Below are 23,374 nucleotides of genomic sequence, written 5' to 3'. Positions count from 1 at the left end.
AATAATTAGGACATCCCGTAGCCCACTAACACATTGCAATATGGCAGGGATCATCAACTAGATTAAGGTTGGCCCGATTTTTTATTGAACCTTGAACTGATGGTCAGGTGGCGGGAGCATAAATAAAAATAATTTTCAGCGAAGTGGGCGGAGTCTTTCGAATATTTGGAGGCGTGGTCGGCCATACAAACTGACCAATGAGCTGACGAAGTACTTGGAAGTGGTGGATTTGAAAGTGCGTTATAAACAGACAGACAGACGGACGTTTTTTGTAGTGAAGTATAATTATTTCACTTGAAAGTACATTTTAGAAAAGGTGAGATGCGTTTTAATCTAATGTACGGTGAAAAAAATAGTGATTTGGATTGCTTTATAGCTTTGTTTCCTTGCAAGTCTGTGTGTTCGGCCACGACCGGGAGCTAACTAGCTAGAGCTAGTAGCTAACGTTATTAGCTAAGCTACCTTTGCTTTGGCTAGACAATATGCAGATGGTTAGCTAGCTAAGGACGTTAATTTAGCTACACATATCCCAGCGAGCTGGTTATTTACATCAGGGTCCGTTTTCTGCTTGCTGATTCAGACATCAGAAGTATATATATTGCACTATAGCATAGATGTCATATGTGTGAATAGCTAACTAGGCTTAATCAGGAGCTGCCTCAACATATCCATTAGCTAACAACGGTAACGTTAGCTACGTTCTTTGCAGAGATGTCGGAGGAGGAGCATACAGACAGACAGCACCAACTTGCCATGTTGTGTCAGAGGCTCGACCGAATTAAAACAAGATATCTAACCGAAGGTAATAACACAATTTCATTCGTTCTATGGCGAAGACAACATGGCCTCATATAGTCTCCCCTGTAGCTCAGTTGGTAGAGCATGGCGCTTGCAACGCCAGGGTTGTGGGTTCGTTTCCCACGGTGGTATGAAAATGTATACACTCATTAACTGTAAGTCGCTCTGGATAAGAGCGTCTGCTAAATGACTAAAATGTAAATGTTGTACATAATGATATGCCGATATAAGACCACTGAGTTTACAAATAAATGGTCACTCACTGTATTTTTCATGCAGATGACACTGATAATATCAACCAGGCCATTGGCTCAAATTCCCCTGAAACGTGTCTCGCATATCTGATGGGCTTGGAGAAGAAAGGAGACCCTCACTTGGATCCTAGTCATCTCACAAAGCTTACAGACTTCTATACCCGTGTATTCTCAACTATGCCACTGGGAAAACACTGCCAAAATGAGAGCTATGCCAGAATGCTGGTCAGATTTGCAGAGCTGAATGTGTGAGTGAACCATGATCATACTGTTCCATGAGATGGTTGAGCCTTGTTTTGCAACATGTTCTTCTGTTGACTGTACTTAGCTACATCAGTTAAAAATGCAATGTGTGGGGTGTATTAATAATATTAAAGGGGCAATCTGGGATAAGGCTAGAGAAATGTAACCACTCTCAAATTAATGGATGCAATGACTGACCATCCATGAGATCAAAATGATAGTTTTATCCATGTTTTGAAGCTATTCAGTGTTTGTTTACAATTACATGGTTTACAAATAATGGAAGTAAAATAAGTTTAGATGTTGGGTTCTGATCGATTACAACAGTTGAACTAAGCTCATGGGGCATTTATACCAGTAAATTATGTTCTTCCAAAAATCAAAGGCACCTCAATACTACCAAAAATGGATGTACCAATCCCAGATTGCCCCTTTAACAGACACCTTTTTGGTATTTAGTTTAGTTCAGTCGAATGAGTCTTTTAATGTCTTTCAGAATCCAAGACACCAATGGAGCAGAGGGCAACTTCAATGTTGCGACTACACACTGCCAGGATTTTGCTTTTGTCCACATTGCACACGCTCAGTTTGAACTGTCTCAAGGTAGAGAGAGATGCACAACAATCTTTGGTTCGACTGGCGTAGATGATTTATACTCACAGACGACACAATTTGGGTTATTTACTCAACTTTAACTCCATGGTTTTACCAGCTTTTTCGTATTGATAAATACTCAGACACCCAATACAATACACACCCATAGCAACTATTGAATCTCTAACATCTTATTTATATCCTGACGATGCATGCATCAGTCCAATCTGTGAAGCTCACATTCAGAAACTATACTGCTGCAGGAAAGTGTTATTGGTATCTAGTCAGTAAATATTTTTTTTTATATTTTTTGGTGCTATCCCATCTCAAAAGGCAACACAAAGAAAAGTACTTGGATACTTCAGAGGGCCATTGAACTGAATGCCAAACCCAGCGACCTGCTGGAGGCTGCTATGCAGAACTTGATATTGGGCAAAGCAGAACTTCTTTCCTCTGAGGATAAGGAAAATGTACCAGGTTAGTTTTTATGTCCAATTTCCAATCCCATTTGAGATCAGTATTAACCGGAAGCCCATCTTGATTTTTATGTCAAAGACAAGAAGTAGTATAATACATGACCATGTTTCTTCACCCTAGTTTTTTATTTTAATGCAATCACCACTTTTATGCTGCTTTAGGGTACTAGTACTGTATATTCATTGTCTTAATGTGTTGTCAAAACTATTTTTCTTTCAGTCTCAACTTATAATACACATGGTTCTGCAAAAAATGGCACAGAATTTCGCAAAGTCTCCAGAAACTCTGACGGTACAGGCGACTTGCAGCTCTCCAGTATTTTTTCTTCAGGGTAAAATACGATTGTTTAGTTTTTTACAATGCCAAGTTCTCACATCAAGGTTCTGTCTTTGTTTTGCTTTACATTCTTCTATTCTGTCTCGTGAAAAATGATTGTTGACACTGTTCTTCTCATTCTCTTAGAACAATGGAACCACGAGGTGGACCCCTAGAAGACGAGGTTCCATCTTGGAGGTCTGGGTCTCAACGAAAGAGAGCCGTTGGCATGGTAAAGTTTGATTTTGTCTTTTAAAGATCCTACATTCATTTTTATTAGTAGTAGTTTTAAATAGTGTTGGGGGGGAAAATTGAAACAGTTACATATCGCAATATTATTTTGGACGATATTGTATCGATACTTTGACTCAAAGTATCGATTGTTTTTTTTGCTAGGTAGCGTTAGCTAGCGCTAGTTGGCTGTACCTGTGCCAAAACTTGGGTATTTTTCATCCTATAGCTTGTTCTCCATCTTCTTTTTAAATAGTGAGTCAACATGTTGTCAGCACTTTTATTTCCCTGACTGATCAAAACTCGTTTTTATTATGGCTCTCTCTTGTCTCTGCAGCAGACATATAGTCAGCGATATGTTTGGAACATCAAATCGCAAATAAAATCACAGTATCTAATTGCAATACACATAGAATCGTGAGAATTGCAATATATATCGTATCGGTACCTAAGTATCGTGAGAATATCATATCGTGAGGTCCCTGGCAATTCCCAGCCCTAGTTTTAAAATAGTTTTTCCATCACTTCTCTGATTTTTAAATCATCTCCTGTTCTTTATTATCCTGCCCTCTAGCCAGGGAGAGTGCCTGTACTCCACCACTCTATCCCAGAAATGGATGATGACAGTGATGGAAGACAAGTGAAGAGGAGGGAGGCTCTCATCCCAAGTAGCTTATCCAGGTAAGCATTTTTTACCTATGTCAAGGGAACACATTCAGAACAAAGGATTACAAAGCCTAAACTGATGAATGGAAATTTGTTTTAGGCAAACGTCTGGTTCAAGTGCCACGTTCACCTTGTCCTCAGCCAAGAAGCATGTTGAAGATGGGGACTTCCTCAATCTAAAGGTTTGAATGAAAATCCCCACATTTCAGTTGTAATTATAGATTGTATAAGAATCTTCTAGCGCCCGGCCCAACTGTTTACAATTATATAAAATAACATGGAGAGCAGAGCATAGTAAAGTGATATCTTACATAATCCTATTTTAAAGACTGGAGTTGATTGGACAGTCATATCATTGTTGATTTGCTCTCTCAGACACCTATCATTAGCCCTGAGCCACGCCCATGGGAGGACATGGGAATGGTGGACTCCACCACTACACTGCTGCACAGGCAAGACAGAAGAGATGCCACTAGGATGGAAGGTAGGTACCTTTACATTGAAGTAAAACTATTTTTACCTAGTTGTTGACGGTGCATAAAGCTTGTTTAGTAAAAAGCAAGAGTTGGTGCACACCCACATATTCAAGGAGGTGCTGACTAACGGAATGGTAAAAATTCATTCTCACTCATATCGAGTTTGTTCTCTGCTGTTTCAATGGTAGATACCACTGACAATATAAACCAGATCATCGGTTCCAACTCCCCTGAGGCTTGCCGGATGTATCTGACCAAGCTGGAGAAGAGGGGTAATCCTCAGACAGACACCAACCTTCTCCTAAAGCTGAAGGACTGCTATTCCAGAATCTTCTCAAGACTGCCATTGGGAATGTACAGCAAAAACGAGAGCTATGCCAAGATGCTGGTCCGATATGCTGAACTCAAAGGGTGAGTGTACTTCGGGATGTTTTGGAGTATTAAAAACCCTGCATATATTCAGATATGTTTCCAGTGTTCTAGAATTGGTTTGATGGCTGTCTAAAAATGTCCTCTGTAGCATTGATGACCCAGATGATGCTCGGGACAACTTCATCGTTGCGAGATCCAACTGCAAAGGCTTTGCCTTTGTGCACATAGCACATGCTCAGTTTGAGGTCACTCAAGGTAGTTTTTTTTTTTACATAAAATATTTTGCATAATATAGAGTTTAGATACTGAACATTTATATTTAGATACTAAAGAGATTTTTGTTCATATTCTTTTAAAAGGTCAGGTCAAGAAAGGCACCTCAATACTACAGAAAGCCCTTCAGGTGAACGCAAAGCCCACTGAACTAATTGAGACGGCAATGCAGAAGCTAAAAGCCGGGAATTACCAGTTTCTCCCCGAAGAAGACCGAGAGAGTCTCCCAGGTAGGTTTCATTTACTTTTAGTCAATTATGCTGTACGTCTTGGTCGTGTTCATTAGGGCATGGAATGGAAAATGTAGTCCCTCCCTGTTTGTCTCTTTTCTTCTGTTTGGTACCTAATGAACATGACCCAGTTCATCCTGACTACAAAGTGATAACAGCTTCAAGCTTAAAGCTTGCAAACCTGATGTAAGTTTTAGTTGAATAGATTCCTTATATGTGTGTTTATTTTTACAGAGCCACAGTCCCACGGGTTTAGTCTGTCAAACTATGGTAGAGAGAGGGAGCCGGAGATTCCCGCCCGTTTACCTCTGAGCCAGACACAGCCCAAACCCTCTAGCATGGAGCCATCTTCAGGGTGGAAAATGCCAGCCCGCGTCAACCGAGTCGTGTCTCCAGAGGTTTGGCTTTCTGTTTTATTTTTGGGATTACTACTGTGTTATGAACATGAAAAGTGCTGGCATCAAACTCCAATTTAGTTTGTTAGTTCTTATGGCTGCGTTAAAACCACATTTCTGTGGTTAACACTTAATTTTTTGTTGTTTTTCTTTTGGATTCTTCAATTTTAACCTCTGGGTTTAACTGTGTGTGTGGTCGTCATCAGGAGAAGCACACCCCTCCTGATTTCAGGCCCACTCCACGTCTGGTGGACTCTCTACCCACCCCATCCCGCCCTCTCCCGTCCAGACTCAATCCACCCGTCGCCTGCCAGACGCCCAACACCAAAGACCCCTGTGCCAACAGGTGAGCGGGCTGGAGTAGACATGTATCTGACATAAAAGCTCTTGTACAATGATCCTAATCATCATTATCTAATTATTCTATTTCAGCTCTTGATATTAGGAAATGGTATTGTCAGTGTTGGGGAAGCTACTCTGAAAATATGGTTTATCAAGCTACCAATTACTTCACACTGGAAGAAGTTGAGCTACAGTAAAGCTACCCTCAAGAAAAATATAGTTTAACTAAAGTTACTTTGAAAACTACCTCGTGAAAAATGATCATATTTAAATCTGAACTGTCATAATGCAAAGTTAATACTGTCATTCATACTGTGACGTGGTGTGAGTAACAGTCACGGCAGATGGTGTAGTGAGATTTGTGAGTGCGTTTCGTCTTGGAATCAAGAGGAAAGTTGGGAAGCAGTGATGTAAACATTGAATTCCCTTCTCTCCTCACAGTTACGTTACCCCTGTGGTCAAGAGGAACCCCCCATTTGCGGCCCCTCTCTCAGCAGCCCATAAAGCCGGCCCTGCCCAGCAGCAGCTGTGCACCCCCCTCAGCCAGGTGTCCTATGCCCAACAGACCCCCCAGGTAAACCACAAACGCCATCCATGGGATTTCCGTGATCACTTGACCTGAACAGGCAAAACGCCGTCAGGTCAGGAGGAACAAACGCATGGCCCTAGTTATGTTCTATTTGTGAGTTTGCTGTTTAAGTTATAGGCCTATGTCAAATGAAATGTGAACTTGATGGTTGAATGACTCTGCACTTGTCCCTTACTTCAGGGTTCCGTCGCTGCTCTCTCAAACGAGTCCATCATAATAAAGGGCAAACAGTTCCTCGTCCTGAAGATGATTGGCCGAGGTGGATCCAGTAAGGTAGGGTCTAGTTGTCTTGTTCATTAGGGCACAATGTAAAAAAAGCTCTCAAAACATTGTGCAATGGAAAACAAAAAACAGAGTTTCTTGTTGGACAATTTAAGATGGTACCCCCCCACGGGGTGCCAGTATGAAGAAAAAAAGAAGAGAAAAATTATGCACTCACTAACTGTAAGTCGCTCTGGATAAGAGTGTCTGCTAAAAATGATTACATTTAAAAAATGTTTGAAACAGTAAGATACCAGGGAAGTACTACAGGTGGTTTGATGGACGATTGGCTGTTTTTTCAGCTGGTTTGATGGTAGGTTCTCTGTCATTTCAGGTGTACCAGGTTCTGGACCAAAGGAATCAGCTGTTTGCTGTGAAGTATGTGAACCTGGAGGAGGCTGATGCTCAGACAGTGGAGAGCTACAAGAATGAGATAGAGCATCTCAATCACCTGCAGCAGTACAGTGATCAGATCATCAAGCTGTATGATTAGTGAGTGTTCAGTGTTCACTACTCTGACTTATTCCGCTAGGGTCTAGCAATAAATTAATTTGATTTTTTGATAAATGCATACTGTGCATCCAAAACATAACAAAAACTGGTGGTACTGGTACGTACAGTGAGGGAAAAATGTATTTGATCCCCTGCTGATTTTGTACGTTTGCCCATTGACAAAGAAATGATCAGTCTATAATTTTAATGGTAGGTTTATTTGAACAGTGAGAGACAGAATAACAACAAAAAAATCCAGAAAAACGCATGTCAAAAATGTTATAAATTGATTTGCATTTTAATGGGGGAAATAAGTATTTGACCCCTCTGCAAAACATGACTTAGTACTTGGTGGCAAAACCCTTGTTGGCAATCACAGAGGTCAGACGTTTCTTGTAGTTGGCCACCAGGTTTGCACACATCTCAGGAGGGATTTTGTTCCACTCCTCTTTGCAGATCTTCTCCAAGTCCTCCGAAATGTGACCCGCCAAGCTGCGCTTCTTATTAACACCTGCTCGCTTAACCCTGAAGCTAGCCGCACCAATGTGTCGGAGGAAACACTGTTCAACTGACGACTGTGGTCAGCTTGCAGGCGCCCGGCCCACCACAAGGAGTGGCTAGAGCGCGATGAGCCAAGGAAAGCCCCCCCGGCCAAACCCTCCCATAACCCGGACGACGCTTGGCCAATTATGTGCCGCCCTATGGGACTCCGGGTCACGGCAGGCTGTGACACAGCCTGGAATCGAACCCCAGGCTGTAGTGACACCTCAACACTGCGATGCAGTGCCTTAGACCGCTGCGCCACTCGGGAGGCCCCTAAACACAACGTATTTCGATTGTGGTCCTCTGTTCCATCCCACTGTACATGTCATGTGATTCCCAGTGAGCAGTGCTTTTTATCAGTCGAGTTCTCTTTTATTCCAGTGAAATAACCAACAGCTACATCTACATGCTGATGGAATGTGGTAACCTGGACCTCAACACCTGGCTACGGAACCGTAAAACTGTCAACCCGCTGGAGAGGAAGTTCTACTGGAAGAATATGCTGGAGGCAGTACAGACCATCCACAAACATGGTTATTATCTCTCCATCTATCTTGAACTCTGGATCTCTCTTCATCAGTCACCCTTGTGTTTTCTAAGTTCCTCATACCCAACCATTGCAGTCTCTATAACAAGTATTTTTTGTTTTTTTTCTGTTACTTTTTTTTGTGTAGGTATTGTCCATAGTGACTTGAAGCCAGCCAATTTTGTGATTGTGAATGCCTCGCTGAAATTGATCGACTTCGGCATTGCAAACCGCATCCAGCCTGATGTGACAAGCATTATGAAAGATTCTCAGGTAAGAGCACAACCCCCCATCTCCAACTGTAGTTAATAATGTATGTATACATAACCAGAAGCTTGCCAAAATAAGGATCTTGATCCTAAACACAGGTGGGGACCTTGAACTACATGCCTCCCGAAGCCATCAAAGACACTTCATCCCAGCCAGGGAAGGCAAGCTCTAAGGTGCGCTGATGTCCCTTCCTTCTTATCCAAAACAATGTATTTTTAATACATGCATATTCCATATGGACTCATTTATATCAATGTTGAAAGATTATGTGTAATGATTTATAATAAATATTTTTGTTGATTTGATTCATAGATTAGTACTAAAGGTGATGTGTGGTCCCTTGGTTGCATCATGTACTGCATGACCTATGGGAAGACTCCATTCCAGACCATCACCAACCAGATCACCAAGCTACACGCCATCATTGACCCGTCCCATGAGATAGAGTTCCCTGACATTGCGGAGAAGGATCTGCTAGATGTGTTGAAGGTGAGTGATTCCTTTTCATTCTGCTATGTATTGGCTTTTTGGTTGAGTTTTGATTTAGTGTGAATGGCATGGATAAATGGGATCTGATGGGGATATATATTTTTCTACCACCAGAGGTGCTTGGTACGAAACCCAAGAGAGCGGATTTCCATCGCAGAGCTACTGGAACATTCATACCTAAAGCTTCAGTCTCAGCAACAGTCACCTGTGCCAGGTACATAACCGCACACACACTATGCATATTTACACCTCATACCTGCCATAATACCAAGTGTTTTTATTTATTTTTTAAATAAGAAAAATAATTGCAACAACTTTCATTTTGTCTTCCTCTATCTCCTTTCAGCACCTCCTGACAATAACGATCTGAAGAGGATCCTCAACGAGCTCGCTGCCTTACGGTCCCCCAACAGCATTGCCAGGGCTGCTAATGTAAGCGTAACAATGTGGAATTTCCAATAATGTTCCAGTCTTATCGTCATTTGCTTTTAACTGACTGGCATCTTCTCTGCAATCGACAGAACTTGGCGAAAATGTGCAACAGTGGTCGGAAACTGGATGCTGCAGGGTGTGTAAAGTCATCCAGCCAGCTCAACTGGAAGATGTGATCTGGCCATGTAGATTCTCCACTGATGGCCTAAAAAAAAACATGGGGTCAGCAGATGAGACGCCAATCCTGGCCTAAGTCGAGCTTTACCCAAGAGATACACTGCCCATGCCATGCTTCAGCACAACTAAAAAAATACGTCCTGCTTGGCAGTACACTGGCCCTGTTTGAATACTTTGAAAATGTATCCTTACTTCCTTCCCCTCAAAGTAATCGCTGATCTGACATGTCTGGATTGATGAAAGCTATGAAGTGGAACCATTGCTTTTATTCTATCCAAGTATGTTAGATCAGTGATAACACCGAGGAAAGAAGGAAGCATTTGAACCGTTTTCAAGCAGGGCCCATATCTGCCCTACAGAGTTCTACCATCATCGCCATGTTGTATCCTCTCATGTCCTCATGACTTCCCCTTGCTCGCATCTTGAAGGATACGGATCTACACTTTTGTCTTTTTTTTTGACAGACACTTTTTTGTGTTTCTTTACTTTTATACATTTTACTGTCCTCAAACATGTAACTATAAAAAATACTCAACAAATAAACTAGCTAAATGTATTATTGATGTTTATTTCTTTAAGCGGTCACTTTCATCTGTAGTTATTTGTAGGAATATCATTTTTTTTTACTGCCACTGGTAGGATACAAATAACTAGAAGTCTTGAATGGATGGATGAAAGGGGGCATTTTATGTGAGGGGTGGGGGGATAACCTGCTCTGACATAATGTAAACTGGGATGATTTCAGTGTATGGTAATAATGCTGTCTCAAATTGATATCAAAACCAACCGAAGGATTTCAGCACCACATCAGGGAGAGCAATGAAAATTGACCAATACTGCATGCACCATTTTCTAATACCTCTATCAGCATGACTGTTCCATGCTCTTCACGACACCAGACATCTTCCTCTCTTTTTCACCTGTTTGCACCCAGGAATGGTTTCCACTAGATAGCACAGCCACAAAGTCAGAATTGGTTTTTGTAAAGTTTCCTGAAAACAAAAAAGAGCTTTTTGGTCTTTAAGGTTAGCAGTGTGGTAAGGGTTAGGTTTAAATGGGTCATTAGTTGTCTTTTTACCTAAGCACAGTACTTGACTTGGGAAGGAGCTCACAGAATTGAGTAAAGGCACATTCCTGCACCTCCTATAGAATATTATCTAACAAAGTATTGAGTTCCTGCACCTATTTCAGACCAAGACAAGCACTGGCCTAAACACGCATTTATAGTCAGGTAAAATTCATAGCAAGCAGTAGGGAGGGGGTGGGAAAACAAAAGGGATATATAGTATATATTGACAATAATAATAATACATTTTATTTGGCAGATACCTTTCAGGACACTCATAATACATTTTATTTGGCAGATTCCTTTCAGGACACTCAAGGACATATTACATCAAATCTAGTCCTGTACATGAAATCTATTTCATTTAGGCCTATGTAATGAATTTGAATTATGCTTTATTATTTACAGGGAAAAAACACATTTAAATTAACAATCAGCTTATCAATTTCATAATAATTGGTGGGTTCTGAAAAGTGTCACTTCGCACTGATACCATGTGCAGTAAACAGTAGCTATTGCTGTGTAGGCTACTCACCGTTAGCTAGCTAGCTAGACTCACTAGGCTATCAAAAACAAGTAAAATGGCCAATTAAAGATCACTGTTCAATTTTTTCTAGAGACCGTGTATAGAAGAGGATGTTGGAGCATTTGCCAAGTCATTTGATAAGTGATTTTGCCATGAAGGGCCTCCAGTCCCCCTCTATATCAATCACTGATTGCATTAATCTAATTGAGGGCCTTAAAGACAGTTTCAGTGAATTCAGAGACAATGATCAGCACTACAACACTGTTTTTATTCAACACTTTTAGAAATCATGAAACACGCTTCTCCACTTCGACTCGCACTCTCTCCCTTCCTCGGCTGAGAAATGGCCATCAGTCCAGTGAAATAAAAATAAAAAAGTTATTTCAGTTTATGCTCCAATGTGCCTCTCAAGTAATAGGCTACAACAACTGACCTATTACCAGTGTTTCCATATTGAAATATAAGGGACTTTACCTTATCAGACCTCTTATATGTGAAAATAGGCAAATGCATGAGACAATATTTCCAGTCAACGTAAATAGCCTATTTTTAGGAATGTAATTTATTTGGAAATAGACCTTTGCCCTGGGCTTTTCCGCTCAGTTGTGCTGAATTTCAGCCTCAGCTGAGCTTCTTTAAATGCATAGATTTTCCTTTGTACTTCCTCATTTTCGTCATTTGTTCGCCATGCATCCTTGAGAAAAAATAGCCTTTATTCCAATGCATTAGATTGATCCGTTGATTTATCATGGTTTGCTTTGGTCAGTCATCTGTTTAGAGCACTCATTGCTTTGTTTTTCAGATGCATGTGGGTATTGGTTCTCCACAGGGGCGCAACTTTGGTTTTAGAAGTGGGGGGACATACATTATTATTATTATTATTATTATTATTTATTTTTATCCAGTCAGATAAACACACCAAACAGCCTACCCGACCGCTCTGAGGTGTCTGCATGGTCCTAAAGCACACCGTTGCCTTGTTTTGTTTCACATTCCAATGACAAAAATGCAATTTCAGAATGTGGCAAGAAGAAGTAGACCACTTATTTGGCTTTATTATTTTCTATCAATTTTTGTTTTCTTTCCTGGATCAGATGATGATGGTTGCCAATATCACTAGACAACTAGCCTACAGCTAGACACCAATGCGCATCCAATCCATCCAACAAGTATACTTTAATGACAGTAGGCCTATAGTTGACTCTTTCGGTTAGAAGCATTCGATTTTCCAATGGCATAGGCCTACATTATATTGGATTTGTGTGCCCATGAGAACTGTTTTCACAGGGAAACACAATTCAATGTTACATAGGCATAGTTAAACTTACAGTGCACTTTCTGAGATCTCCAAGATCCAGGATTCATACAGGGTTTAAGTTCAATTTACTAATTAAAATGCAGCTTACCCACCTTTTTCAGAAAAATGCATTGAAAGTATAGGGAGCATTACTTTTTTCACCGCGACCAGCAATCATAGCTTACCCACCAATTTTTTTTTTACCACTATATCACTGGCTACATGTAGGCCTATTTGAAGTTCATGGTAATACACATTGTAGCCTAGTCTATTAACGTGACCGTGTGTGTTAGGGTGACCATCCCGTTTTCCCCAGGACAATTTCAGCCCCATTTCAGGTGTCCTGACTTTTCAGGCTACAAAAAAGGTCAATTTGTCAGCAAGAAGCGTCAATTAATGTAGGCCTAATAAATGGCAATCACAGAATGTCATTAGGCACACTTTTTGGTGTTTGTAAACAAATGTCTATTTCCATTCATCAAATGGTGTGAGTGTACATACAGTGCATTGTTTGGTTGCTGGGATTATTTTGGAGTGGATAAACATGCACAGGTAGCCTACTTTTTGAAGAGATTTGTTTGACAATCAGATGAAAACATCATGACTGGTTGTGTTCATGCTACATTTTAAGGTAATTCGTTTTTACCGTTAAATTAAGTCTTTATTATTAGGCCCTGCCTATAGTTTATTATGTGTAGGTCTATGTGAGTAGCATGTTAAATGCAAGAGTCATGGATTTACATAGGACTACAAGACTATTTGGTCTATAATGCGAAATCACGTTAGATGGTTTGTTGTTTGTGATCGATTATAGTACGGTATATGGTAGGCTTTTATGAGAATTTAATGATGATTTGAGTGCCCAAATTTTGGCCCAACTACATTTATGCTGGACCTGCCGGCCGACAATGGATTTCTGCCTATGCCACTGGTTTAAAATCTAAGTTTAAGTACATCAATTGTAGAAATGGGCGCGATTTGACTTTGTGGCTGTGGTAACTAGTATCGACCCAGTTTCATCATTCCACAATAAAAAGTCTTTCGTTTTTTCATGTTTAGCACAACCAGAAAGAGGAAGAGAGAGGCCCAACTCGACGGAAAAGCTTTGAGAGAAAAACACTGTATGGGCGTTGTCTCGAGATTGTTATGCATATTCATTAAATGAGGCGTCTCTCTCCATTGAATATAGGTGGTTGACGTCAACAACCCTCATCGAATATTCAAAAAAAATATTACAATAATGAGATGTATCCACCAATCCAAAGAAAGGATGGGCGGGTGCCAGACAGCCCGCCGTGCCGCTTTGTGGACAACTATTCCCAGTGTTAGGGCAAAGAGACTATCTTGTTAGTATATCCATAATCTTTGACACAACTTCATTACCTGCGTCAAAGGCTGTGTTCGAGAGAATCAAAACCGCGACGTTTCATGGGTTTAATTGTGACTGACTGACTGATCAACAAATAATATTGAGTAGTTATTTAGGGTGCAAGGTGATTTGTAGATCAGTCAGTCTCGACTCGCTTTTAAAGTCGACTCGCTGTCGAACATGTCAAGGAGGGAGTTCGATTAATCTCGCCCGGGCGCCCGTGTAGGCGTGTTTTGCACCGGCTGAAAGTTGATCACATTCGATTAGGAACCGGGCTGCCTCCCGGGCTTGAGTCGGCTCAACATAAAAGTGATTTAATAAGAACGTGTAGTAATGAGTTGGATTCTGTGTTTTCCCATGCAAAAGTGATTGCTTTTGATAAAAACGTTTTATCTACCTTCCCAATAAAAAAATTATAAAATATTTATTTTATGGAAAATATATTTTGTATGTTTCTGGACGATGCCATGCTGCCTTGATTACTGTTCGATTTGAGAAGGGCGCTCCTCCCTACCCGCTTTCGCCCGATGACGTGCCGGACATGTCAACGCGGGCCAGCATAAAATAACTCCCTCAAGTATTCAGGGCGATGGAGGGCGATTGGACAAGAGGCTGAACCCACCGAGACCACCCACTGTTTCAACCAATCACAGCCCCTTTCGTCTAAAAAGGGACTCTGTCATCTTTCTCTGCTTCCTGTTCAGTCCACTCACAACAGTAATGGCGGCTGCTGCACGGTTTCTGCTTAGAGGTGCAGGCTCGAAAGCCTCCATCGCGAATGTAAATAGCGGTGCTCAGAGCTCGTTTGGGATCACTCTGCTGAGGTTATCCCCGAATTGCTCATCCCAAACAAAGACACAAAGAAGGAATGCAGCGCACTTCACCTACCACCCTGACCCTGTCCCCACAGAGTATGGTAAGTGAAATGCCCTTGCATTCTCAAATAATTTGTCATACAGATAACTATCTTTGCTGAAAAGGTAAAGATCATTTGAAAATATTTTCAATTCGTGGTCTGTAATTTTTTTCTAAATGAGTTAGCTAACTAACTAACTAACATGCTAACATTAGCTAGCTAGTTAACGTTATTATTTTTCTGTTGGCTGTGTTGCATGCCCGGACTTTTGTTTGGCAGATGTGGAATGCGGTCACATGGGTCTTTCTATTAACTAGGGTACCAGTGAGCATTTCGTTTTTTTCATGTGAATACATTAAGATATAAAGGGGGAACATAGATACATTCAATATCGCTAATTCATGAGTTGAATCAAAACCGATGTTCAAACACTTTCTCGTGCTTGGAGTCTTCACAGATTTGGCTATAATCGTGTGACATAAAACACTACCTTTCTTTCCTACATTTATGATACTATTTGTTGATAGCATAAACTAAGCATTTAACCATTTAATTATACATTTACATTGATCCTGTGAAATTCCTGGATATTGCTGTCAGACTCACTTTTTTTTGTATGGAGACCTCAGAAGTGTACTATAACCTCGTAACATTTCGTGAACAGTTTTCATGGGCACACATCCAAAATAATGTATGTGATTGCAAAAATCCAATGCTTCAAACATAAAGAGGAACTTTAATATGATTTAATAAAACAAAAATCGATACTGTCATTAACAGGCTTTTTCAATAATTCCGCATAATAGTTGTTTGATACACGTTTGATGTCTAGCTGTTTATGTTAAGTGGGGACATTATCGCGCAACATCAGCTGATTTAGGAAAGGATTTTCTGAATGACAGTCAAGTGATAAAGACCTTGTGTGATACTGCACACGATTTAACAACAGCCAAAGTGCGGGAATTAATGTTGATCTCGAGGATTGACAGAACATTTTGGTGTCTGTTGGGGCAGTCAAGATACTTAGCCTACTTCGTGGACAACATTAAATCAAGATTTCAGAGGTAAGATTATGGTCCGTGTACATTTTGATAGTTTGCTTTCCGAGTTAAAACGGAGCAATCGGGAACGTAAAAACGGCCAGTTATTCGTTTTTGAATAGAAATTGCATGTAAAACCAAAAAACAACTTGATATTTAGATGTTCAAATGTGGGTGGGGTTAAATGTGGAATGCCTGGTCAAGTGCACAGCCAACACTTCCTGTCCTTTCAAAGTAGGTGGTCACCCTTTTAATTACATTTTATGCATCTATTATTGATTAATAGCTGCCCATACCGTGCCAGAGTACCAAAATGAGGTAAGATTTCTCAATTTCTGCATAAGATTTAGTGTGTATGGACGTATTAAATAACTGCTGTTACTGTAAATGGTTAGCTGTTACTGTAAGTGGCGCAGTGGTCTAAGGCACTGCATCGCAGTGCTAGCTGTGCCACTAGAGATCCTGGTTCGAGTCCAGGCTCTGTCGCAGCCGGCCGCGACCGGGAGACCCATGGGCGGCGCACAATTGGTCCAGCGTCGTCCAAGGTAGGGGAGGTTTTGGCCGGCAGGGATGTGGGTTCGTTTCCCACGGGGGGCCAGTATAAAAAAAAATAAAAACATGTATTCACTAACTGTAAGTCGCTCTGGATAAGAGCGTCTGCTAAATGACTAAAATGTAAATATATCCTAGCTACCTAGCTAACCATTGGTAATCTTATAAAATAATGCTATATAACCAAAACAACAGAATTTTTGCTAGATATGACCTAGCTATAGTTAGTCAGTGGTTGCACTAGCTGGAATGAAGCAAGGGAGTGAATAGTAGGCAGGTAAATATATCCTTACACTGTTTACTGCAGCTCACCAGCTACCCGGACCAGTCTGATCAGCTTGATAGGGTGCCATGGGTGTGTCCAATTTACACCTGTGAAAATCTGTGCGTGTATAGCAATGGAATTGAACATCCAACCAATGCCTCAAGTGTCATGCTGTAGGTCCACTACACACCGCAGTTGAGAAGGTGAAAAGCTTCAAGTTCCTCGGCGTACACATCAATGACAATCTGAAATGCTCCACCCACACATTGTGTTAAAGAAGACACAACAGCGCCTCTTCAACCTCAGGAGGCTGAAGAAATTTGGCTTGGCCCCTAAGACCCTCACAAACTTTTACAGATGCACAATTGAAAGCATCCTGTCGGGCTGTATCACTGCCTGGTACGGCAACTGCACCGCCCGCAATCGCAGTGCTCTCCAGAGGGTTTGATTTGATTTGATTGGGGGGGAGGGGTAAATGAGGGACTGTCGTTTATTTAACACTTTTTTGGTTACTACATGATTCCATATGTGTTATTTCATAGTTTTGATGTCTTCACTAATATTCTCCAATGTAGAAAATAGTAAAAATGAAGAAAAACCCTTGAATGAGTAGGTGTGTCCACATTTTTGACTGGTACTGTACATCACAGAAGACAGAATTATAACAAAACTGTTTGACATAGAAACACCAGATTTTCTGTGTAATAAATAAATAAATAAATAAATAATAATAATGAAAAATATTAACATTCCACCCATGAGGCCACTAAGTAATTTGACGGTAGGAAAGGGCTACAAAAGGCCTTCTTCAAAGGGACGACGCTTCAGGCTGAGGAGTGAGTTTCACAAAAGCCCCATCTGCTGCAAGTCTTCAAGATCCAGCAAGGTTACTCATCAAAATAATGTGCTTTGGTGACCCATGATAATGTGATGAGAACCTTGCCTGAGACCTGAAGATGTGTTAGTTTGACATGTTAAGGTGTCCGCATGCTTCCCAGCTGAAACAGTTTGGACGAGTTCGTGCATATAATGTATTATGATGACATTTTGTGTGGTTTTTGTTCGTTTTGGACTTCGGTGAGGGGTTTTTCAGCTGTTTGAGGACACATTTGTTTTTCTAGAGGCAAGCCGAAGTTCGGAGCTGAAGTCTACGCCCCTTCATCGGTGATTGGTCAACAGTAGGGATTCTTCAATAAAGTCTTTGTTGTCATTCAACGCGGGACGACTTGTTTTCATGCAATTTTTTCATTGAGAAATACTGCACCAAACATCTTAGTTGGATGTAAAATTGCGTGACTAAGATCTCATTTGCAAAAACATCAAAACGAATGACAGATTTCTTGGGTTAATTAATTTGGACTATTTTGAGGACTGGCTATGGCATCTCAAAATGGACAAACAGTACTATTGCTCTTTTTCTCTCGTTTTTCAAGCAACTGTTATTTTTTTGTATTGTATTTAAAATAAAATATTATATATGTACTTGTTTTTTTTGGCCCTTTTTCTCCCCAATTTCGTGGTATCCAATTGGTAGTTAGTCTTGTCTCATCGCTGCAACGCCCCTACGGACTCGGGAGAGGCAAAGGTCGAGAGCCATGCGTCCTCCAAAACACAACCCTGCCAAGCATCACTGCTTCTTGACATGCTGCTTGCTTAACCCGGAAGCCAGCTTCACCAATGTGTCAGAGGAAACACCGTCCAACTGACGACCGAAGTCAGCGAGCAGGCGCCCGTTCCGCCACAAGGAGTCGCTAGAGCACGATGAGACAAGGAAATCCCGGCCGGCCAAACCTTCCCCTAACCCGGACGACACTGGGCCAATTGTGCGCCGCCTCATGGGTCTCCTGGTCACGGCTGGCTGTGACACAGCCTGGGATCGAACCCAAGGCTGTAGTGACGCCTCAGCACTGCGACTAAGACTTAGACCGCTGCGCCACTCGGGAGTATGCGAGCACATCGTTCGGTTTGGCTAGCCGCCAGCCGAACTGAAGCATGCTGACGCCTTTAGTTTCATGTCTCTGGCAAGGGTACTTATTATAAGGGTAACGTGAAGGACTGGGTTAAGACTTTGTTAGCCTGCGGTGCTAAGGCCTAGGCATTGGTTCTGTGACTTGGGTGGGTCTCTTGAGGAGGTCAAAGGGGGGTGAAGTGTAACACAGGTGGTTCGGGGACCATGCTTGCATGATGAGTAACTTGTTAGAGACCTGTTACATTGTGTGGTGCACAGGAGACCTGGGTTAGAACCCCATCAGTCAAACTAACACGTCTTCAGGTCTCGGGCAATAATGTTGCTCATCACATGCTTGGTTCACCAAACCACCTCTGTTGCAGTCTCATTGGGGTCCACATATCTTTCTGCGGATATATGGGGTTCAAGTCTGGAGGCTAAATGTTGATTTTTGTGGTCAATTAACCATTTTGTTGTGGATTTTGGGTGGCTTGGGGTTATTATCTTGCTGGAAGATCCACCTCTGGCCAAGTTTCAGCCTCCTGGCAGAGGCAACCAGGTTTTTTGGCAAATATATCAGGGTACTGGGTAAAGTTCATGATGCCGTTGGGCTTAATAAGGGCCCCAGGACCAGTGGAAGCAAAATGGCCCCATAAAATCAAAGATCCACCACCATACTTTACAGTAGGTATTGGGTTATTTTCTGCTTATGCATCCTTATTTTGATGCCAAACCCACCACTAGTGTGCGTGGCCAAAAATATAGATTTTCATGTCATCCAACAAATGTAAACGCCTAGAGTTTGCTAAACGGCATTGGCACTTGGATTGGAATCGGTGCTATGGTCAGGTGACATGAAGAATTGTTATGGGGGCCAAATAGCATTTCTTGTCACACTCCCTTATAACGTGTCCTGTGAGCATAGTAGCTTATAGCCCAAACGGTTCAAACGCAAGAGTCAAATTCATAGGAAGAAAATAAATTCAACATATTGATTTGATTTATTAGGATCCACATTAGCCGATGCCAATGGCAACAGCTAGTCTTAGTGGCGTTCGACACGTAACGAAAAATACATCACAGACAAAAGCCTTTACAATTTACATACATTTTAAAACATTAACGTGTGTGTGTGTGTGTGTGCGTGCGCATCTATCTGTTACACATACATGTCAGTACATACACATAACAAGTAGGTCACATGGGGAGCGGCGTTGTGCCGTGAGGTGTTGCTTTATTTGTTTTTTAAAACCAGGTTTGCGCTTCACTAAGATGGAATGGAGTTCCATGCATTCACGGCTCTGTATAATACTGTTTGTTTCCTTGAATATGTTCTGGACCTGGGGACTGCGAAAAGACCCCTGGTGGTCTGTGTCAGTGCTGTGTGAAAGTTGACTGCAAACAATTTGGAATTTCCAACACATTGTTTCTTATAAAAACAAGAAGTGACGCAGTCAGTCTTTCCTCAACTCTTAGGCAAGAGAGACTGGCATGCATAGTATTAATATTTGCCCTTTGATTTACAATGAAGAGCAAGACATGCGGCTCTGTTCTGGGCCAGCTGCAGCTTAACTAGGTCTTTCTTTGCAGCACTTGACCATATGACTGGACAAGATAAAACTAGAGCCTGCAGGAATTGCATTGTAGAGTGTGGTATCAAAAAAGCAGAGCATCTCTTTATTAAGGACAGACCTCTCCCCATCTTTACATCCATTGAATCTTTATGTTTTGACCATGACAGTTTACAATATAAGGTAATGGCAAGTAATTTAGTCTCCTCAACTTGTTCAACAGCCACACCATTCATTACCAGATTCAGCTGAGGTCTAGAATTTAGGGAATTATTTTTGCCAAATACAATGCTCTTAATTTTAGAAATGTTCAGGACCAGTTTATTTCTGGTCACCCTTTCCAAAACAGGCTGAAACTCTTTGTTAAGGGTTTCAGTGACTTCATTAGCTGGGGTTACTGATGCGTATATGGTTGAATCAGCAGCATACATGGACACACATGCTTTGTTTAATGCCAGTGGCAGGTCATTGGTAAAAATATAAAAGAGTAGAGGGCCTCAAGCACTGCCCTGCGCTACACCACACTTTACATGTTTGATATTAGAGAAGCTTCCATTAAAGAAAACCCTCTAAATTCTATTAGATTGCCATAACATGGATTCAGAGCTGAGGTTGAAAAGCCATAACACATACTTTTTCTCAACAGGTTATTGTCAATAATATCAAAGGCTGCAATGAAATCTAACAGTACAGCTCCCACAATCTCCTTATTGTCAATTTCTTTCAACCAATCATCAGTCATTTGTCAGTGCAGCACATGTTGAGTGCCCTTCTCTAGAAGCATGCTGAAAGTCAGTTGTTAATTTGTTTACAGAGAAATTGCATTGTATTTGGTCAAACAAAATGTTTTCCAACAGTTTGCTAAGAGCTGTTAGCAAGCTGATAGGTCTGCTGTTAGAACCAGTAAAGGCCGCTTTACCACTCTTGGGTAGCGGAATGACTTTGGCTTCCCTCCAGGCCTGAGGACAAATACTTTCATCTAGGCTCAGATTAAAGATAGGATTGGCTGTAGAATGAGCTACCATCCTCAGCAGTTTCCATCAAAGTTGTCAATGCCAGGAGATTTGTCATTATTGAACGATAACAATATTTTTCCACCTCTCCCACACTAACTTAACAAAATTCAAACGTACATTGCTTTTCTTTCAATATATGAGTATGATGGCTCACTGTTCGTTGTTGGCATTTCCTGCCTAAGTTTGTCCACTTTGTCAATGTATAAAATAATTGGCAACATTAGCTTCAGAAACTGCCAGAAACCTGTTTAACACAGAGCGTTTGATTCTATCTGTTCTCTTCTACAATTCCTTGCTGGTAAAGTACCAGGATGTTGTCAATGGTTTTTAATATGAATTTAGAGAACTGAATTTGCAAACTGAATCTGAATGCTACGGTGCGACCGTTTTACTCGCATTTGCGCCAAATATTTTGCTGTGCGACCTGAAATTAAAATTTAGGGAGCAGCAGTGCGCGTAGAAAAATGAAGGATTCCATCTTTATTACCTCATATTTTTCCTTGTTCTCCTAAATGCCTTTGTGTGCCTACATTTTTTAGCTTAGGCGCTTACGTGTTCCTTGTAAAAAGGTCAGAGTAGAACCCTGGAATGCATCTGAGAAGTTGAATATATAAAACTTTGGTAAAACTAGAAAATATAGTTTGTAAACTTGATACACATACAATGAATGCGATTTTTACCATATTGAAACTGAATATATAAATATATAATTTGAATATGAACTTACATTGAATTTATAGTCTGAATGCAATATTCACTCAATTCAGTTTGAAATTATGAAATACAAGTGACATTTATGAATTAAATGATTCCATCTCTGCATTACAAATTCAATATCTATATACAAATAGTTTCTGTTGGCACTTTAATCGCTCCATAAAATTCTTCCAACTTCTTGTAGGCCCCACTACAAAGATGAACTTATTTCAGTCTGTGACCAGTGCCTTGGACAACACTCTCGCCAGCGACCCCACCGCAGGTAATAAAACTGGTCTGGATTGTCATTTTATGTGTTCATGTATTCATCAATATCTTAAAAGATGTAATGTGTAAATAAGACATGCAATTTAGAAATATTAGGCCTATGTATTAGTGTCAATCAATATGAGATGTATCTGTCCTTCAGTCATCTTTGGGGAAGACGTTGCCTTTGGTGGAGTATTTCGTTGCACCGTGGGTCTCAGAGACAAATATGGTAAGAGGCTGAATCCTTTCCCCTTACCATTTTAGACAAATATATCAGTATGTTTGTGCTGACTAATGTCAGCACAAACATACTGTCCCACTGATGTCCTGGTTAATGACATTGGGAGACCACCAGATGGCAGCAGAGAACCATTTTCGTGCCCTTGTTGGTCAAAACTCAGTGTGTGTGTGTGTATTGGTCAAAACTGCAAAATTGTGTGTGTCAGTTTGCATGTGTGTGTGATAGTCCTAACATAGCTGTGCTTGCTTACAAAGGTTGATCGCAAGGATACACATTTTTATAGAAACTTGATTCAATAATAATCACATTGTTTTTTGTCAGCTATGCCCATGCGTACTCTTAGGCTATTCATTGTACAGTTGAATTCCTCCTCTTATTATCCTAATATAACATTATTTTTTATAGTGGATTAACTAGTGTGGGTGTACTGCTGCTACAAATGTGCAGGTTTTGAAATGGCCATTATATATTTTGTGTGCTGCCTCCTGATGATGTAGAATACTTTACCCTCATCTCCATAATGCGGACACCAGTCGTGATTCACCCCTGGCTAGGTGGAAATATATGATTAGGTTTTGGAAAAGACAATGCACATCTCCCTCTTTGTGCTATCTTTTTGTTTTCATTGACGTCAGAGGTGTTGACCTTCTGCTAGGGATCATTATTTTTAATCTCATCTAGGTAGATTGATGGCGGAGAGGGATTTTATTTTTTTATATATCCCTCTCTGTTTACCATTATACTACATGCAGGTTTATGGGCAGTATGCTAATCTCTATTTGTGTGGCTGACTGATGCATTCACCCCAGTGATGCATTACTCCGCCACTGAGTAGCGTGCGCACAGGCAGTGTCTCCTGTGCCGTTCACCTGGAAATTACTAGCCACTTCGACCTCGGTCTTTCTATTTCTCCTAAATGAAAATGAGTCAATCATGAATGATTATAGATTATTAATGATAGATGCCTCAAACATGTGCAAGTGCAGTGCATATTCATCTAATGTGATCTCCAAAAGTATTGGGACAGTGACACAATATTTGTGGTACCAAAAGTATTGGGATAAATTCACTTGTGTATTAAAGTAGTCAAAAGTTTAGTATCTGGTCCCATATTCCTAGCACGCAATGATTACATCAAGCTTGTGACTCTACAAACTTGTTGGATGCATTTGCTGTTTGTTTTGGTTGTGTTTCAGATTAGTTTGTGCCCAATCGA

At 40.9% G+C, this 23,374-nt stretch overlaps 2 protein-coding genes across 2 annotated transcripts in view; both read left to right on the top strand.

Annotated features, from left to right (window-relative positions):
- Nucleotides 1-193: 193 nt before the first annotated feature.
- LOC121558616 (dual specificity protein kinase Ttk-like) lies at nt 194-10,001 on the top strand. Its single transcript, XM_045226616.1, has 25 exons — nt 194-316; nt 710-802; nt 1,078-1,300; nt 1,792-1,898; nt 2,223-2,366; nt 2,586-2,697; nt 2,829-2,913; nt 3,487-3,593; nt 3,679-3,760; nt 3,954-4,062; nt 4,243-4,465; nt 4,575-4,681; nt 4,786-4,929; nt 5,164-5,327; nt 5,531-5,670; nt 6,108-6,240; nt 6,436-6,528; nt 6,851-7,008; nt 7,933-8,084; nt 8,226-8,350; nt 8,446-8,520; nt 8,660-8,836; nt 8,951-9,050; nt 9,183-9,268; nt 9,358-10,001. The coding sequence occupies exons 2-25, from the start codon at nt 712-714 to the stop codon at nt 9,442-9,444; spliced, it is 3,024 nt and encodes a 1,007-aa protein (XP_045082551.1). The 5' UTR covers nt 194-316; nt 710-711; the 3' UTR covers nt 9,445-10,001.
- A 4,397-nt stretch (nt 10,002-14,398) lies between these two features.
- Nucleotides 14,399-23,374, top strand: part of LOC121558609 (2-oxoisovalerate dehydrogenase subunit beta, mitochondrial) — an 89,867-nt gene continuing 80,891 nt past the window's right edge. Inside the window, exons 1-3 of the mRNA XM_041871995.2 lie at nt 14,399-14,619; nt 21,853-21,930; nt 22,078-22,146. Of these exons, the coding sequence (XP_041727929.1) occupies nt 14,424-14,619; nt 21,853-21,930; nt 22,078-22,146 (343 nt within the window). The 5' untranslated portion in view covers nt 14,399-14,423. The remainder of the gene's footprint in view (nt 14,620-21,852; nt 21,931-22,077; nt 22,147-23,374) is intronic.

The sequence above is a fragment of the Coregonus clupeaformis genome, chromosome 17 (assembly GCF_020615455.1).
Source record: "Coregonus clupeaformis isolate EN_2021a chromosome 17, ASM2061545v1, whole genome shotgun sequence".
Taxonomy (NCBI): Eukaryota; Metazoa; Chordata; class Actinopteri; order Salmoniformes; family Salmonidae; genus Coregonus; species Coregonus clupeaformis.
Note: the sequence above shows the minus strand (reverse complement) of the source record. Positions and strands in the feature narration are given on the sequence as shown.